Source organism: Leiobunum rupestre, chromosome 6, assembly GCF_980474605.1.
Source record: "Leiobunum rupestre chromosome 6, qqLeiRupe1.1.hap1, whole genome shotgun sequence".
NCBI classification, from domain to species: Eukaryota; Metazoa; Arthropoda; class Arachnida; order Opiliones; family Sclerosomatidae; genus Leiobunum; species Leiobunum rupestre.
In genome coordinates, this window is record NC_143389.1 from 57,532,589 (window position 1) to 57,551,984 (window position 19,396).

General features: G+C 36.9%; 1 protein-coding gene across 1 annotated transcript in view; it reads right to left on the minus strand.

Moving 5' to 3' along the window:
* LOC149942734 (uncharacterized) overlaps nt 1-19,396 on the minus strand; it is a 100,284-nt gene that overhangs the window by 39,080 nt on the left and 41,808 nt on the right. The window contains exons 5-10 of the mRNA XM_090177264.1: nt 11,394-11,504; nt 11,001-11,239; nt 8,471-8,639; nt 6,397-6,676; nt 3,646-3,798; nt 2,160-2,388 (exon numbers count right to left, since the gene is read on the minus strand). Of these exons, the coding sequence (XP_090033390.1) occupies nt 2,160-2,388; nt 3,646-3,798; nt 6,397-6,676; nt 8,471-8,639; nt 11,001-11,239; nt 11,394-11,504 (1,181 nt within the window). The remainder of the gene's footprint in view (nt 1-2,159; nt 2,389-3,645; nt 3,799-6,396; nt 6,677-8,470; nt 8,640-11,000; nt 11,240-11,393; nt 11,505-19,396) is intronic.

Below are 19,396 nucleotides of genomic sequence, written 5' to 3' on the forward strand. Positions count from 1 at the left end.
CTAAATTATAGTAGAAGATATGTTTCGTTCGTAGAAGATTTCGCTGAACAAGCAACTGTTTAAATTGGGAAAAACTCCTATCGTAGTTTAGATTTTGCTAAGTGTGAAATGTGGATTTGAAATTTAATTAAAAGTAATAATCATCCTCAGCAGCTAGGCTAATACCCAAGTCATCGAGCGACCTTTAATATCATTAATTCAGGTGACCGTTTTAAATTGCTTAGGCACAAGCACGTCATGAAACGCGAACACTTACTATTATCGTTAACCTCAAAGTTTTTATGGAAGGGGAAATGGAAAATCTCTGAGGAAAACCCGTTTAACCAATGGGGAGATAACTTGCAAAATCAACGTGGAAGGAGTTGTTTCTTATTGGTAACCTAAATTAAATTCCCTAGCATTTCCCTGATTTTGGGAATATTTTTTAAAATTCACTGATTATTCCCTGAGTTTTAGGCATATATTCAAATTCCCTGACTTCTCCACGAATTCCAGGTTTTCCAGGTACTGTTGTTACTCTGAAATTGGTCTTATATAGATTTAAAGTACGCCTCGCAATTTTCCTGGAAATAAGTAAATGATCCAAGTTGCAGTTCGCGTCACGCGGGCTAATTTATGTCCATCGTGGAAGATTGATTACACCGGGATCATCCGGGGAATTCTTAAATACTGTGCTTGCCTTGGAATTCGGAAGAAACGAGGAGATCGGAGTCTGGAGATCGGATGGAGATTAGTTCCTGTCCTCCCTCCCTCCGCGCAAACTTGGAATTTTCTAATTACTTTCCTTAAATACAAAAGCGTTATTGCGCTTGCTAATTAAACTTAGGTGGACTTCTCTCTCACACTCATTTAGTTTATTATATCACTCGGAATAATTTTTTTATACTAATTAGATCCACGTTTCGAAATGAAAATGTATGGAGAGACTACAAATCGAACTTTTCGAATACTCTCAAAGGGCGAAATTCAAGCTGAATTATTATCAAGGGCAATCTTGTAAAGTTGGCTTTTTCCTGAACACCGGTGTTCGGCGGTTGGAACACTTTTACAGGCGCAAAGTCTATACCTACAAATTCATTTTTTTTCCAAATTTTCTCTAAGCAGCTACCAAATAGCAGTTTATTTCATATCAGGGAATTATTATATTAAAACGCTTTATATTAGTTCAAAATTAATCTAATTGAAGTACTTAATTATTTATATTTCGAGCTAGTACATATTATATTTCACAAAAAAGCTGCATTTCGAGCTAGTACATATTATGTTTCACAAAAAAGCTGCATTTCGAGCTAGTACATATTATATTTCACAAAAAAAGCTGCTTAGAGTATTCCAGAATCAGCGCACTATAGACGCATTTAATAAATTAATTGAGGTCGTAATAAATTTAAACGACGCCAGTCACGCAACAGCTGCGAGAACTTTAGATTTCCTTCCGATAACTCCACGAATGCTTCCAAAACCAAGTATCCCATTAAGGTCGAAAAAAAGGAGAGAGCGTTTGGCTCTTGGATAAAGAACCCATTAAATACAAAAGCCACTATCGACGGGGGGATGGGGGAACCAACCGTCGCGAAGGGGGTACAGATAAAAACTCCAAAGCTAGAAGCTAACCAAAACAAGAAAAATCACAATTGACATTTTGCGATGACGTTGAAAAATTCGGATGGCGTAATACCCGAAATAACAAAAATAGAGCGGCGATCGAAAATTGGGAAACCATCCTCCCCCCCTACCCCTCCCCCCGTCCATCCCCTCCGGGAATTTCGGTCTTCCGAAGATTGTATTCTGTCAGCTAGGAGCAACAAACACAGCACCCCACACAAGGAGAACGCAACCCGTCAAAAGTCGTGCATTTTCTCGCGTACAGTTTTCATTGGTTATACGCTTTAGCGCCTGCTGCCGTCGGAAGGGGAAAATTCCGAAATTGGCTTCCCCCCGCCCGTAAACCGTTCAGCGAAAAGGCCCGTCCAATGAAATTCGTACACAACACTGCGTTAGCGTGTTTAAAGGCTAGCCGCGTTCTCCTTGTGTTTGTCGCTCCTAGCTGTCAGACGCAATTCCGATATTAAGCTACCCAGGTGTTGACTTTACTCCCTTTCCCTCCTTCGACGCGCGCTGTCAAGAGGTGTCAAGGGGAGGGTGGAGGAAATGCTTACCGTTCCGAAGTGACTTTGTATTTGATGGTCTTGAGGTTGGGCAGCGGCGATTCCGAAGGGGTGTCCGAAGAGGTGGGCGGCGTGACGGGCGGCAGCGGCGGCGTCAGGGACAGCGCCGAGCTGAGCTCGCTCTCCCTGTCGGCGGCGGCGTGCAGCGCTCCCTGGCGCTCTCCCAGTTTCTCCTCCAAGTTGCCGAATTCCTGATTCGACCACAGAGAAGACTCTTCCTCTGAAAATCGTGGCGGAAGTTTAGTTTACGGAGCCCCCGAGTTGGCTCGCTTTCATTAACGAACTATGCGGACCAATATTTTACGGTTTTCTCAAATATTTGACTACATCGTTTACTCATCTGTTTTATGAAACCGCGCTTGGGACATACTTTTCAATTTATTCTTTTGTATGTTGGTGTTTTGTCCCGAGGCTCCTAACTAACGCTAAATTTCACCAGAAAAGTTGAAATTTTAGCAAATTTCAAAACCTTTTTCTGCCATATGGGTCTAATTCTTAAACACACTTTTTTTTAAATAATTAAACATAGAAAGGTTAAGCCAGATCTCGAATACGTGAAGGAGAAACTTGTAGGAGATCATATCCAAACGTATAGCTTTATTGTGAATAATCTACACTTCGTATTGTATACGCGAAATCCTTTTAAATAAATTTTACTTAAACTTTACTCATGCAAATAATGAAAGTGTTATATTTCTAAATGTTATTACCATAAGCATGAAGTTCCGCCCGTGGAAGTTACACACCTACAAGTTATCCCTACACGATTTCGAGGGGTGGCTTAACCTCTGTATACAACTAAATTTTATTTTGTACAAAATAGAGGAAATATATAAAATATATATTTTTGGGATCATATTAATAAGATTCTTCGTCGTTTGGTTAAGATCAAAGTGTAGTATCTTTCCTTATCAACGAATTGGAGGACTTTGTATAAAATATATAGTTTTTGGATCTTAATAATAAGCTATTCTGGATCAATACTCTGAGATCTAGTGTAATATGATGTATCGAGTAAAAACTCTACAACCTTTATTTGTACACTTTTTTTGTAGTGTACAAATAATCCTTGTAGAGTTTTTACTTGATCTATAATAATAAGCTTCTTCATCGTTTGGCTAAGATCAAAGTGTAGTATCTTTTCGTGATTTATCGATGTACCCGATAATAGTTGCATCGTAGATTCAACTAAATCCTAGTGATATCAAATGGAAAATGAAATCCGATCCGAAAGAACTCGGAGACCGTAAATAGAGTTTATCATTAAATATCTACGTTATCTAGTCAATATAATTACGTGTAAACTCGTAAATGTTTACCCGGAATATAAGAGGTCAGCCAGATTTCGTGTGACATAATGGAAGGATAAACAAGTTGCGTTCCCACTTAACAAGTAGACTTTGAGCAATATGTGTTTTTGGTAACTGTCTCAGATATTATGAGTAATTATAATATATTTAAACGGAAGAGGTATTACCTTTAGGAGTCATAAAACCGGGTGTTCCCGTGACCCGTCCAGAGTCGGAGGAAGACTTTCCTTGGTCACTTCCGGGGTCGTTCTGCCCGTTTTGGGGCGACCAATTTCCTCTCGTCTCCCATTTTGGAATGGTCATTTCGTTCACGGCTGTTTCTGGAACGTTAACAAAAGCAAAATAAACAAACAGCTTTTAAAGAAAATAAAATAGAAGCATCAAATAAAATGGTCATCGAGTAAAACAATTATGTTTCTCAACTTTTGTCACCTCGTAAAACCCCATTTCAGTTTCAAATTTATCGTGGAACCCCATTTCAGTTTCAAATTTATCGTGGAACCCCATTTCAGTTTCAAATTTATCGTGGAACCCCATTTCAGTTTCAAATTTATCGTGGAACCCCATTTCAGTTTCAAATTTATCGTGGAACCCTATTTCAGTTTCAAATTTATCGTGGAACCCCATTTCAGTTTCAAATTTATCGTGGAACCCCATTTCAGTTTCAAATTTATCGTGGAACCCCATTTCAGTTTCAAATTTATCGTGGAACCCCATTTCAGTTTCAAATTTATCGTGGAACCCCATTTCAGTTTCAAATTTATCGTGGAACCCCATTTCAGTTTCAAATTTATCGTGGAACCCTCGCTTGAGAAAAAATTCAGTATTTAAATTTTTTCTCCCGAAACTAATTATATACTAGCACAGCTCAAAACCTTTTGGAGCCCCTAGAATTTTAAATGGAGCCTCATTTGGGAATCACTGGAGTAAATGAAAAGTTGTGTTCCATGGAGAAAACAAACCCTTTTTTAATAGGGGCTTAAAAAATTAATTTAAGTTTTTATTCTTCAAATTTTAATTTAAAAAGTAATTAATTATAAATAATTCCTCATAATAGCTACAACAACTTCAATCCAAATTCGGACTCTTTTACGAGTGGGTTAGACTTCAAATATTAATTTTAAAAAGTATAAAAAAAATAATAATTTATCATCCCAGCTAGAACAAGACTAAAACGCGCAACGCGTTAATAACCCGTTTACTGGATATTATTCGTGAAAATGCAAAGTAAATCAATTAAAAGAGTCCCTATTTTAATCAAAGGGGGTATTCTAAAATATAGCGAAAGAAACAGAAGCCGAACTGGAAATGATCTCTTTATTCCAAACGAACGAACCGTCACGAACAGCGTTATCTCTTTCCTCGAAATGAATGAGCAGTTCGTTTCTTTAGATTTAAAATGAAGAGACGGCAGAGAGCACCTCATTGCGGAATTTCCCAGCTTTCTCTCTTTCTTAGTGAAACGCCTTCGCGCTCCGATAACTCAAGAACGCGCCGACGATAGCTAATCCACTGACAGCTCCTACTTACTTTTTTCTCTTTCAAAATGGAATAGAATTTCGAAAAAGTTTTCATTCGTTTTAAATGGAAGGGCTGATAGCTTTGCACGTTTATTAGGTGCTTTCTTTTCGCCTGTTCCGGGATTTCGGAGTAGGGTAAGAAGGGTTAGGCTATTACGTCATTTTACTCCGATTCTGGGGTGGCGAATAGTTCGAGTCGGAGTAAAAAAATATCTGCCTGTGGCTTTTTTAGCGGATAAATTCTGGCTAGCAGACGACAAAATCCGATTTTCTCCTTTACACCTCCTTTTCAGAAGGAGTAAAAAGAGTAGCCCTAATACTCCGGAACAAGCGAATAGTTTATGGGCCGGAGTAATTATCATCCTCGGAACAGGCGAATATAACGTTTTAGTGTAAAAAGAGTACACTTTTAGTTCGAGAACAGGCGAAAAGAAACCATTTACTAAAACTTTAAAGCTCAGTATCATTAGGATTTCGGTATAACGTCGGCTGGGTATTATAAAAACATTTTACAAATGACCCATTTCGTGATTTTAATTTATTTTCACCTGTGAAACCGAGAAAATCTCATTTTTTGTTTTAAGTGGTAAAAAACATTTTCGTTTGCCATGGCAAATCGAATAGGTAGTGCAACGTCTCATTTTGGAAAATTTCATATCTCATATAGGTCTACATAAACGCCAGACTTTGAACAAAATCGGCAATAAACACCTCGGGTACTCTCCTTGTCAGTCGTGGCCCTTTTAAAAAAGTTCCACCCACCCAAATAGCGACCATGCTTATATACAGGGTGTTTCAAAAGGTTATGCAAAAATTTTAAGGAGTTGTAGAGGGTGAGTTTTTTCCCCATTTTCCTACGATGAGTTAAAAGAGTGCCAGAGAGCTTCAAAGTGTGGCCTACTAGCCCCTGGAAGTAGGCTGCAACAAGCGCAAAACCAAGCAGCAGGGATTTTAAATACTGTTTAAGTTTACTTTTTTTTTACGCTGGTTATCTCGATTTGTTTACAAAGTCATATTTTACCTATCAAATGAACCCAAACCTTAATGTTCGCATTTCCCCGCTGCTTGGTTTCGCACTTGTTGCAGCCTACTTCCAGGGGCTAGTAGACCACACTCTGAAGCTTTCTGGCGCTCTTTTAACTCATCGTAGCAAAATGGTAACAAAACAGGCATACTTCTCAACTCACCTCCTACAAATCCTTAAAGTTTTCGCATAACCTTCTGAAACAACCTGTATAAATTGTTTTTTTTTCGGGGGGGGGGGGGGGGGGCAAAAATGACGAGATCTCACGAACTTTTCTCTAACGATAAAGAAATGTCATATAAAAAAGGCGGCTTTCTAAGAAACAAGAAGATACTTTGAGAAAGAGTGCTACGAGCGAGAAAGAGCGGACTGACCGATGATTTGATTGTGATTTCCCTGGTCGGTGCGCAACAGAGCGGCGAGTGCTTGAGAGCCCCTCAGGGAATTCCGCAGCGGCGAATTCTCCAATTCTTGGAGTTGCTGTTGGAGCTGTTGCTGCTGCTGTTGTTGATGTTGGAGAAGACTGGCGCGCGAGTACAGTTGTTGCGGAGAAGGCGCTGGGTGGTGGTCTCTGTGCAGAGGGCCGATGTGCTCCTTGGGGGCCACCTTCTCCACGTTCAAAGGACGCTTGAAATTACGTCCCTCGTTCACTATCTAAAGACGGTCCACGGAGAACGACAACAAAACATACGAGAAATCGGTCAGTCGTGCCTAGCTGACCCGGGCCGCCGTTGACCCACACGCACCCCCTGTCAAATTGCGAATTAATCGCGAAAGATCCGAATCTATTAAGATCATATTAATTCTCAACCGAATGCCAGTTTTTCCCATTTTGTTTCATCGGGGTAAAAATTATCTTTCCTTTTCGGGTTCATTTAAGCGGAATAAATTTTGCAAAGTCGACTTAACAAATTAGTCGTTTAGTATAGCGTAAGTAACGTAAACATTTAAGCATGGCACTGAAGATGTCGGTTTTATTCGAAGGGCAAATCACTTCTATGATTATTAGGACTAGAGGTCGGGGATGGTTAACTTTTATTCAATAGATAAAGCTCTCAAAATTATTCGTAAAACGTTTTGATCAAGTAATTTATATTTCTGTTTTATCCGATTAATTTATTGATAAATTTGTAAAATTAATCGGAAAAAACCACGATTTTTTCAATAAAAGCTCAAATTTTCCGAATAATATATGTTTTTTAACCATTTTCCGAAATATTAACCGGGTAAATTTCTTTGTTTACATTTTCCCCCCGAAAAAAATCAATTTAAACATGGATAATGATTAACCGTTACCGACCTCTAATTAGGACACCCTACGCGTGATTAAATCTATATTAATTTTTTAATCAGGATTATTAGGATAACCCCTCGGTAGTACGTTTGCGAAATCGTAAGTTTTGGAAGACGAAAAAAATTACTGCCAAATTAGTTTGATGAAATACGAAAAATAGTTACGTCCAAATAATAATAGTCAATTTTACATTCAATAATTTATCATTATTTTACCAAAGTAAAAGTACTTTTACTTTGAAAGGGTCCCATTTTTAGGTAAGCATTGACCAGTGGCGTAACGACCAATTTTGGGCTCCCCCGTAGGATATCAAAAGGGCCCTTTATAAAAAATAGGGTTGTTAATTTTCCGGAAAAATAAAATGCGGAAAACTTTCCAGAAAATTTTCCGGAAAATTTTCCGAATTGCGGAAAATTTTCCGCAAATCGGAAAAATAAAAAATTTAAACATAAATTACTTTTCAAGGGATTTTAATGTTTTAAACTTTTTATCGATTTAAAATGACTAATATCAGTAAACATACTACAAAACATTAATAGTGTTACATTTCAACCAGTTTAAACTAGTCTATAGGTTTAGTTTTACTTTTAGACTAGAAAAAATTAGGTGAAAATGCCGCTTTATTTAAATTTGCAAACAATATATTAGACAAATCATGGAATGAACTTACAACACTAATAAAAAACTTTTTTTTTATTTACCCCATTTTTACAAGTTCTCTGAAAATATTGGGGTAATGTGCCAGATTTCTAAATTTTTACCAATAGCTAAAGCATAATTCATTTAAAAATTTAAATACATTTAAAAATCAATACTTAAAACGAAAGGGCCCCCTATTTTGTGAAAATGTCATGGGGCCCCCCCGCGGTCGCAGGGTCTGCGGGTCCTTAGTTACGCCACTGGCATTGACTGCTTCGTTGAAAAGACTAGTCACGGACTAGACAAGTAACTACTATTTAGATGACTTGGGGCTAAGGTAGTGCCTTGGGTATCAATAGCCAGAAGAATAGAAAGTGTCACACTTATTAAATTTCCGTTACTTACGATAAAGACAATAGAATAATACCGTCTTAGATCCAACGGTCGGATTGGGGAAGACAGCGAAATAATAAATATATATATATGGTTGAATATTAATGACATTAGTGTCTGACCGTCAAAGTGTTGTTTCCGTAATGAATGGCCTGGTCTCTGGTAAAGAGCTGCTTGTTGCAGATGTCGCTGAGTTGAAGGGCGGAGGACACCGTCGAGGAAGCCGCAGCGGGGAGCTGCCTCGGATAATCTCTGCTGCGAGGTTCATCGGACGCGTCCACGAAGCCGACACTAATAGAAGACCAACCCAAAAGAGACATTATGTATCGGATAAAGAGATTAATCGGAAAAGACTCGCTCTCCAACACACGCACACTCTTCCACCACCCCCGGAAAATCCCCTTCGCTTACATTTATTCAATCTCAAAACGAAGCCTCGCCTATCGTATTCGCGACTCAGCGATAACACTAATGATTTTTGAAAATTGTTATGCAAAATAATTCACGTCCAAAGTGATCCCCACCACGAAGAGAGACGTTCGGACTTGGTATAAAACTAGGAGCAGCAAACAAAGCACCCCACACAAGAGCCACGGTCACACTTAAGCTTAAAACCCAGTTTAGGTCGGTCTGAATGCCAGTTTTGACCGCCGACGATAATTCCTGGCTCACACTTGCGAAATCGCTTCACCCCGGTTCGCTTATAGCCAACTCTTAACGTCATTTCAAATTATGACCAGAATTTTGAAAATACTAAAATGTATCCCAAAACAATTATATAATCATGTTTACTATACATACAGTAATATTATTTGCCATTATTTAGAATTTTATTCCCATTATTTTGGAAAATACAAGCAATTTGACTTCCCCGCCTTGTCGTTTTGAAAGCGATTATAAGCGAACTGACTTGGACGAAGCGATTTCTCACGCTGGTTACCGTTTTGAAAACTAGTTATCTAAAACGAAGCGATTTTAGGGGTAAGCGTGAACCTGGCTAAGGAGAACGCCAGCCGTCAAAAGTCGTGCATTTTCTCGCGTACATTTTTCATTGGTTAGACGCTTTAGCGCCTGCTGCCATCGGAAGGGGAAAATTCGGAAATTGTCTTACCCCCCGCCCATAAAACGTTCAGCGTAAAGGCTCGTTGAATGAAAGTTGTACGCAACACTGCCTTAGCGTGTTTAAAGGCTAGCTGCGTTCTCCTTGTGTTTGTTGCTCCTAGGTATAAATAGGCTCTCTTCGGCCATAGGGTTGTACGTAGCGAGGTAGCGGTGGTCACGCCGTCTACACAAATTAATAATTATTGTTAAAAAAATATAATAAAAAATAGTCCCGTTCACATTGTCAAATTTCATAATAGAGTAGTACTAAACTAATCAATTTTTAGCTAAAAAAATACAGGACTACCATTTAAATTGGAAAAATAATTAGAAAAACAAGAACTTGACACGATAAAAATAGGGCAAAATAAGACCATTGAATTGAAACTTGGAACTAAATAAGGAAACGTTAAATTCAAAATAATCTCTTTATTTGAAATAGAATTATCCTAAAACTGACTTATTAACTTAATATTTACTAAAAAATTACTTAATTTTTAATTACTCCATAGACTAACTTAGTTTTTTATTATCTCATAAACTGACTTCGTTTTGTCAATTTTGTAAACTGCCCCTTAAACACAAAGTATCTAAGGTGGTGCTTTACCCTTGTTGTGGAATGTTCCGAATGTTCTTTGTATTGCTAAACAAGTTCGTGGAATTGGAGAACTTTCTTTTTAAATATTCTTTGTTAACTTTATGGATTTGTTGTTTGTCATTTAACCACGTTTTCTAATGACGTTTTAAATCAGACCTTTAAATTGTTAGTTCTACTGATAAGAGTGTGAACTATAAATTGGTAGGCTAAGACAATGTTTGCTTAGTCACTAAAGGTCAAATTTCGGCAGTTGCGACTGTGAGTTCTTAATGTAATGTCTGATGAATAACCTACTTTAAAATATGTTATTAATAGTTGTTTTATTTGAAATATCGACTTGACAATGACTTCGCTCTAATTAACTAGTTCAATATTCTTCAACCCTGGACCCGGATGTTAAGGTGTCTTAGAGACGATGACCAGAAATAGGAACTTTTAGGTATTCTAGGGAAAGATTGAGAGCTTGGCAACATAGATACACCAAAATAAAATACATAGCTAACAAAAAATAGCTAAACCCATTGAATTAATTAATTTAGGGTGTCTTAGAGACGATGACCAGAAATAGGGACTTTTAGGTATTCTAGGGAGTGGTGGAGAGCTTGGCACCATAGATACGCCAAAATAAAATACATAGCTAACAAAAAATAGCTAAACCCATTGAATTAATTAATTTAGGGTGTCTTAGAGACGATGACCAGAAATAGGGACTTTTGGGTATTCTAGGGAGTGGTGGAGAGCTTGGCACCATAGATACACCAAAATAAAATACATAGCTAACAAAAAATAGCTAAACCCATTGAATTAATTAATTTAGGGTGTCTTAGAGACGATGACCAGAAATAGGGACTTTTAGGTATTCTAGGGAGTGGTGGAGAGCTTGGCACCATAGATACGCCAAAATAAAATACATAGCTAACAAAAAATAGCCGAACCCATTGACCACAACTTACCATTCTTCTCTGGTCAAATGCTGATTATTGAGGTGGTTGTTGTTGGTATTATGGTTATTAGGAAGGTAATGATTCGGTTCTTCGTTTCTTTGGGGCGTCTGCTGCGGGCGGAAGCTGGTGATGTTGAGCCGTTCGATGGCGTTGGTCAAAGCGGCGACATTCTCGCAGCCGACGGGAGTCGAAGTGGTGACCGGACAACCGGGAGCGACCTTCTGCGGCGGGGACTCGCAATTATTACCCTGGGAAAACGACACAAAAACACAACCCATTCAAACAGGTCCGACGAGTCGCGAGCGTGCCTTCATCGACCATTCCGGCTCGTTTTGGCGCGGCAGACGACAAATTTTCATATTCTTTTTTAATGAATGTAATAGAGAGAATGAGAGAACGTACCTGTTTGGGGCCATCACCGTGAAAAACGGGATTCTCCAGACCGCCGCCGCCGCCGTTGCAAGACACCAGTACTTCGGAAGTCTGAGCTTCGGCCCCCGAGGTACTCGGCTTCTTTAGAAAGAAATTCATATTGGGAAAATGAGATTAAAATTGCTTTAGGAATCAGAAGGGGATAGCTATTTGACAGCGAAAGTCAAGCAAGTCGAGATACGTTACTTTTGAAAAGTAATTATGATAAGCGAGTTTCAATACTAATAATAAAAACTTGCAGAGGTTAATGGTAATAGTTGGCATGGAGGGCTTGCCATCACCCTCCTACGCGTTGTAACCCGGCCATCTGTTTAAGGTATTAACATTGAGTTGGCGCGGGACCAATTTCGTTCCATAAGGAGACTATATCAACTTTATCGTTCTACCGTGGCGGCATCTGTCTCTAGTGGTGGCAACTATATTACAATTGAACTTTTTCGCGAATCTGATACGAAATTGAAATGTATGATTTCTCGTAATAAACAAACCTTTTGATGTTTTTTAAAAATAATTTTATTTTGTCAATACGATCCTTTTTAACTCAAGTTACGGTGAGTTAGCTAATAATTATTTATTTTTAGCCATATAACTTTACAAAATATAGATGGCGCTACCGCCTAATTATAAAGATGAATTTCGTACAGTCTTATCAGAACAGGTCCCGCGTAACCATGGCAACGGAAATCGTAAATGTAATTCTAGGAGTATTATTCCCAATTCAATGGGCATTAAAAGTCGCTAGATGACTAAGGTGGTGCCTTAGGTAATAGCCTAACTGATTATTATTATTATTATTACTTTTGAAAATAAATTATAACAAGCGAGTTTCAATAACAGCTTTAAAAGTAACTATTAGAATGTTAATTTTAGCGATAAAGGGAAACCTAAACTGACGTCATAGTTTATCGAAGTCGTCACGCGTAGGTATGACGTCAAAATACTACCCTAGTCTGCTTTTTCACCTAACTGCGCATGCGTCAGATAAAATTGAAACTCGCTTACTCTCGAGTGTTTTTACATTAGACCAGACGTTAAGAGAATGATAATCAAAGAAGAAATTTTCGTTGCTAGTGGCGTGACCGAGCTAGAAGTGGTTTGTATAACCGCCGATGTGTCCACCAAATCATGTTATTACTTCGCTTGACAATGACGAATGTGAAATTTCACATTGCGTAGGGATATATATAGTATTTGTACTATATTATAAAGAATATTTTATCGGTGTAATTTTATTATTAATCTTTCAAAAATGTTTGTAAAATGTAATGTAATGAAGGTTCATATTTCTAGGGAAAAACATTAGCAATATAGAAAAACAAATACTTATCTCGTATGAGGTATTATATACTTTTGATAAGACCGATTCATTACTTCATTTTTTATACCTTTAAGGGGAAGACTACAGAGGCCATTGTCTGCTTTCGCGCTATTTCAAGTTGAACTCTTTTAATTTTGTATTTTAACTTATAAAATTAATATTTAAGTGTAGAACAGCCTCTTGTTAAGTGACTAAAATAATTTTGACAATTTTAAAATCAAAAGTAATTAAGTTATTACGTTTTAATTCGGACCCCCGGAGCTAAACAAGTTGGGCAAGCACCCAAACTACCCTTTAGTTAGGACCTTATATCTCGTTAACTATTAAAATTAGAATTATCAAAATTATTTTAAGCACTAGAGGAAGTTTCAGCCTAATAAGAAAAATAAAATTCAATTATGTAATTGTTAAAACAGAAACGTTCAGCTTGAACGAAAAAGACGCTTTTACCGTATTCTTTCCCCTTAAGCATTTTTTTTATAATATTTCCATTTCTAGACCACCGTTGTTATTACAGTAGATTTAAACGAAATAAACGTTTTTAGACTTGTTGGAGCTTCGCTCTCAGGTAACGACGGGAAATTAACGCTTTCATTTTAATTATTTTTCGTCGTTAAAAGGTCTGGATTTACGAGTAGAAGCCCCCCTTATAATTATCCCACTAATAAGAGAGTTTGTTAACTTCCGAAGAATTTTAATGGACTCGTGGACGTGTTTGTAGCACTGTACCTATACGTAATTACACGCTGTGTATGTTGGCGAATTAATTCCGTATATAGGGTGAATCCTACTACCCAACTCGGCGAAAGTGTTAAGTTTTTCAGGATCTTTTACGGAGAGGTCAGAGAACGTGTTTCCACTTTGCGGCGAAAAAGGCGTTTTCGGCGAAAACTGTCTTGCTGAGCACCAGAAATTTTAAAACCGGCGAAAAGGCGAAAACCATTGAAAACGGCGAAATTTGCGGCGTAAATATTTTTAGTCAGAAAAATTAAAAAATCCTCGTCTCTGTAGTCCCCCTATACTGTGCCCCAATGGCAACCCATTCCATTTTTTGGCAGAGATAAACTTCATCTAAAATGTTTTGTACAAAATAAATATATTGTCTAAATCTAAGATTGAAAATAAAGAGAAGAAACATATTCAATAACAATAAAGGAAATTAAGGTAAATCTATGAGGGGAAATTGTGGCGAAAATCGACTATAGGACCGGCGAAAACTGGTAAAATTGCCCCTAAAATAGGCGAAAATCTCGACCGCAGAGTGGAAACACAGAGCACGTGTATATCTACGTAAAACGTAGTCTATTTCTTTTGGTGGGGGGGGGGGGGGGGGGAGTAAATAATAATATTACTGCTGTCTCGTCGCGCCGCCTAACGACCACTAGTGGAATTAATACGATTGTTAGTGCGTAAATTACATTACAGTTAAGACACTACACTACAATACGGTACACCATCTATTAAATCTTAACATTTTATTATATTTAATTTGTTTGGAAATATTAAGATTATTAAAATTACCGAAAGCGGGCCCGGGGCCTGAGTAAACAATAAATTCGGGCCCAAAATAGAGCCATAATTAGTTCGTTCTGGAAATAACGATCGGGAATAAATTTGGGAGAAAAGCACCTCGATCGTCCAAAACCGGGCCCCCGAGGCTGCTCGGGCCCCGGGAAATTTGCAGCGGCTCACACTAAGCGCCTCTGGATTTAATAGGATGTTGGGGTTGATATTAAATTATCGATTTTCGGATGCTTTCAACAGAGGAACAGCGAATGTCTGACATGATTATTACCTTCACAAAAAATAAGTTTTTTTACACGCATTAAACTATACGGTTGAGATAATTAAATAGGGTATGAGCTCTACAATGGCTTAGAATTCTGCTTAAACCATAAGTAACATAATAAATAAGTATGACACGTTCTATTATCCAAACGTTAATTGTTTTAATGATAGTCTGATAGGTCAATGATAACACAAATCATAACGTGGTTTTGCCAGGTAAAGATGTCCATCCATTTTATCGGGAGCAGTTAAAAGCTTATTAAAATTGAAACACTTAAAAATAAAGCTTACTTTAGCCGGGCAATTTATGAATTATTAAATATAAAATAATAATAATTAGCTGATTATTATTATTATTACTATTATTATTATTATTATTATTATTATTATTATTATTAATGAAATTGGGTATTATAAATACTGAAGGTAGTTTTTTTCTTTTCTGAATTTGGAACCTGAGAGCGTTTCATTTTCATCTTTATTGCCATCAAACTAACCTGGCAGTAATTAATTAGCCTTTTAAATTTACAGAGTGCCACGTAGCTGGTAACTTCAGAAGCTCGTACACTTCTTGATTTTCGTCTGCTGAGCAGAGGCTTTGTGATTTATCGCCTACTTAGCAGACGAAAATCCAGCAGTCTATGAACTTCTCGCATTGGCCGCTACGTGGCGCTATGTAAAGGCTAATTACTGCCCTGTTAGTTTGATGGCGATGAATACGAGCGTAAAAAGGCCTTGGGTCCCAAATTAAACAATTTTATTTTTCCTTTTTAATAATTTACAAATTGTTCGACTAAAGTAAGCATTATTTTTACTTTAAAAGGGTTTTAATTTTTAACAAACATTGGTTGCTACGTTAAAAAAAGACTTTATGTAAACTGTAAAGGTTAATTCTACCATAAGTAACATAATAACAATAAGTATGACAATTAACGAGATTTACAACAAAACGGATTTTCATAGTTATTGCGTAATCAAGATGTTTTCTCAGAAAAGAGCCCTCTAGTGTCTAAAATACGCGAGACTTCCACTAAGCCGAAATATCTAGTTTCCGATAGATAGGCGGAATATTAGGCTAAAATGATGAAAATTAAAAAAAAAATCTCAGCTCATGTTTTTTATATCATGCGAGATTCGCACGTGGGCCAAAGCCCCTCGCGACTACAGAACGTGCTCTCCGATATTAGGCTTAAATTTTTATCAAAACGTAGTCATCCAAAACGGTAAGTCGCGAGTCCAAGTCACAGCCGAAAGAAGGTGCGGTTAGACAATTAGCATTAAAGCAATAGGAAGTGTCATACTTATGGTAATTATGTTACTTATGATTCTACCAACCAAGAGAGTGACTCTCAGCGACAGACTATTATTAACCGACATCTTTTCGTCGGGTATACTTACGTGTATTACGTTACTTACGATAAAAATAATATCTATAAAACAGTTATTAGATGGGATCGAAAATGGATTTTTTTTGACCTTTCGACAGGAAGACCTGAAAGTATTCGCTTTTCTGATTTTTCCAAATTTCAAAACTCGCTTCCGGCGTCCATTGGGAAGGAACGGGAGAGTTTTAATCCCGCCTGCAATTGATGAGGTCGGGGGGGGGGGGGGGCTTCGAAATTGGAAAGTACAGCGCCTGAAAGGGTTTTCCGAGAAAGACATTCTAGCATCGGCGTTGAAGGGGTTGTGAAGAGACAAAACAACCTACTTTCTATAGATTTGTAAATTAACAATATTTCATTAATAATTTAATTAATAATATTCATTTCTAAAAGCTCTATAAAACTTTATATTTCAAATTAAATTATCGTATAAAATGAAGTACAATAATTACGTTTACAATTCATTTTCACTTTTCAAAGGTTTTATAATGTTTTGAGTAAAATTAGGTATAAAAATTATGTTCTAAAAATGTTATATAAGTCTTTAAAATAAATAAATAAATTAAAAGATTTATTTTCAATTTAGATTACTTAGGGGATAGTTAATTTTCAAATTTTATAATATAAAATATAATTTAACATTATTATTAAAACTTAGTTAAAATAAGTACGGATATTATGTTCAAAAGAGAGTTTAAGCAGACGGTTCAAGAACAACGTCGGGAGTACCTCGACGTTCAAGTACGTTTGAAATCGAATTTTAACAAATTTAACACATTTTGCTAACACAGGGTGCACAAAGAATTAAAAATGTCGTTTAAATAATACTAAAATCGGAGTTATGTATGGTTATGATTGTTTATTTGTTTCTTCGTGTTTTATCAGTTTGTATACTCGTACTTATTTCGCCAAAATCGTCTTAATTCTACAAGTGTTAAGTTAAAAGGAGCCACCTATGGACTGCATTGTAAAGGATGATAAAATTAGCGAATAAGTAGATTAGTCAATTATGAAAAAGGATAATAAAGCTAAACCCTAAACAATATTGAAGAAATTTAAAAACTTACTAATAGCTCGTACCGATAGGTCTTCGAGCAAACAAAAAGACGCGAAACTCTGACCAAATAGGTCTTCGAGTGAAAAACTAAATTAAATTAAATAAAATAGCCAGAAATTCCAACGGTAGACCGGTTTCGTCCTATTTGGGACTCGTCAGTACCGTGCGGGAAATACGGCTTGCGACTATAGCACCGAATAGAAATTTCTTCAAATTTGTTTAGGGTTTAGCTTTATTATCCCTTTTCATAATGTACAAATCTACTTATTCGCTAATTTATTAATTGTACAAGGCCTAGGTGTATTTAGTATTTACGCTTTTTAACAAGTAAGCTGCTAGATAAATGGATTTGTTGAGTTGGAAAATTATAATTATCAGTATTTTTATATAACACTATAAATATATAACGACGTCTCACGTAAGCTCGGTAGAAATCTGGCGTCGTCTGGAAGTTGTTGAATGTTCGACTCCGAAGTGCAAAATAAAACTTCTAATTAAAACATAATTAATTTTCCGTACATTAAACAGGTGTAATTATTTTTTCATTTTTTCTAATTTAATATTGTTCGTTTCAGAAAAGCTTATAAGGCCATCTGGTTCCGAAACGCGTACGCTATGACAATAATAATACAAATTTTCGGCATGAATAGGCGAAACTATTAAGTAAATTAGGTCTTAACCAACTTGTTAAAATGGGAAAACAAAATCACGTGACTACCATTTCACAGCCAACTTCGATTCGGTAACTCCTGTTCATAGTTGGCCGTGCGATGTTAAAGAAAAACTTATTCCTTCCAAATACTGCAGACAGCTAATTAACTTACACTTTTCTATTACAAAATGTTTTAAATAATAATAATAATTAGATAATTTAGATGAACCGTCATTAGCAAAGTAAAATGAATAATAGTTCGTATTTATTAGGATAGATGGCGTTGCAGTTCTCCACAAAGTCACGTGACTACCATCTTTTCAGCCCCCCTGGACTTTTATAGTTTCGCCTATTGGTTGGAACCGAAGCACCCCACTAGAAATTGTCTTACGTGAAGTGTCAAAATAATATGAACGTAATTTTTGTACTTATTTCGCAACGACAAATCGATAGAAAGTAAGTTATTTTTGGCCTTTTGCATCTCTTTAAATCCACTTAAAAAAAGAACTGAGAAAAATTCTGCCCCCCCCCCCCCCCCCCCCGCGGGTAATAGGAGAGGATGAGGATGGAAGAGTTACCACGGCAACGCCAAAACGGGAAGTACTAATGGATGGATAAAATGAACGAAACAGGCGCTTCAATAAAATAATTTTCAACCTTCGGGCTCCCTTTGACGATACAAACTCTCGACTTTGACCGTATGAACGTGGATTAATTAACTAGCTTTGTTAAAGGATGAAACTAAATCGGCAGATTTCTGTACCGGTTTCCAAATGTTTCGTTTTATATCCATGGAAACATTAGCTGTAGATTTCAAGCGATGTCTCTGTTCGTAATTCAATTTGTCTTCAGAAAACCACAAGTCTACACATATGTAGGTGGCGTTTGCGACACAAAGATAACAGTTGTCAATCCTTTAGGGTAGTTAGTTAAGTTAATTCTTGGTATAAATTAGGAATACACCGATATAACCGCCTATTTTTCTAATATCGGTATCGGCCAATATCGACTTAAGCGAAGCCGATACCGGTATTAGAAAAATATTTTCAGAAAAACATTTAAAAATAGGAAAATTATCGATTAACTAATGATAATATTTTATTTGATTGGCCGCGCCACGGACGCCAGACTCCAGAAGTTAGAGCATACCTTTTTTAGACAGGGGGTTACCAGTGTAAAACAATAAAAAACAACGATATTCGATTTGTGATAGAAAAAAGGTATCAAGTAAAATGAAATGAAATATATTCGGATATGCTCTTGCAGACATTTTTTATTAAAAAGTATAATAAAATGGTATGACAGTGTACTGAACCGTCTTTGACAATGATTTTACCATAAACACTACTGTTATGATAGATACCTTTGTAATATATATTATTTATTACCGCCAATATATCGATAACAAAGGTATCTATATATATCGGCCGATATATCGGCTTTACCCATATCGGTGCATCCCTAGTATAAATAGAAACAACAGACAAGCTGGTTGCACGTCCACGGTAACACAAACTCTATATTTGATGTTAATAAGTGTATTTTTTGGAAATTTCTTCTTGTGTATTTTAGCAAGAATGTACTCTGGTAAACAGAGAATACGTGGGTCAGTGGCGTAACTAGAAAAATTGGGCCCCAATGCAAAATGGGACCCCTTTTATTTACTCCAGTGACAGTTCACCTGTCGTGGTGGTCGGCTAAGCTTGCGGGCACCTATAAATTAGACGGGAACCAATGCATCGCATTGGGTGCATTGGTCTAGTAATGCCACCTAGG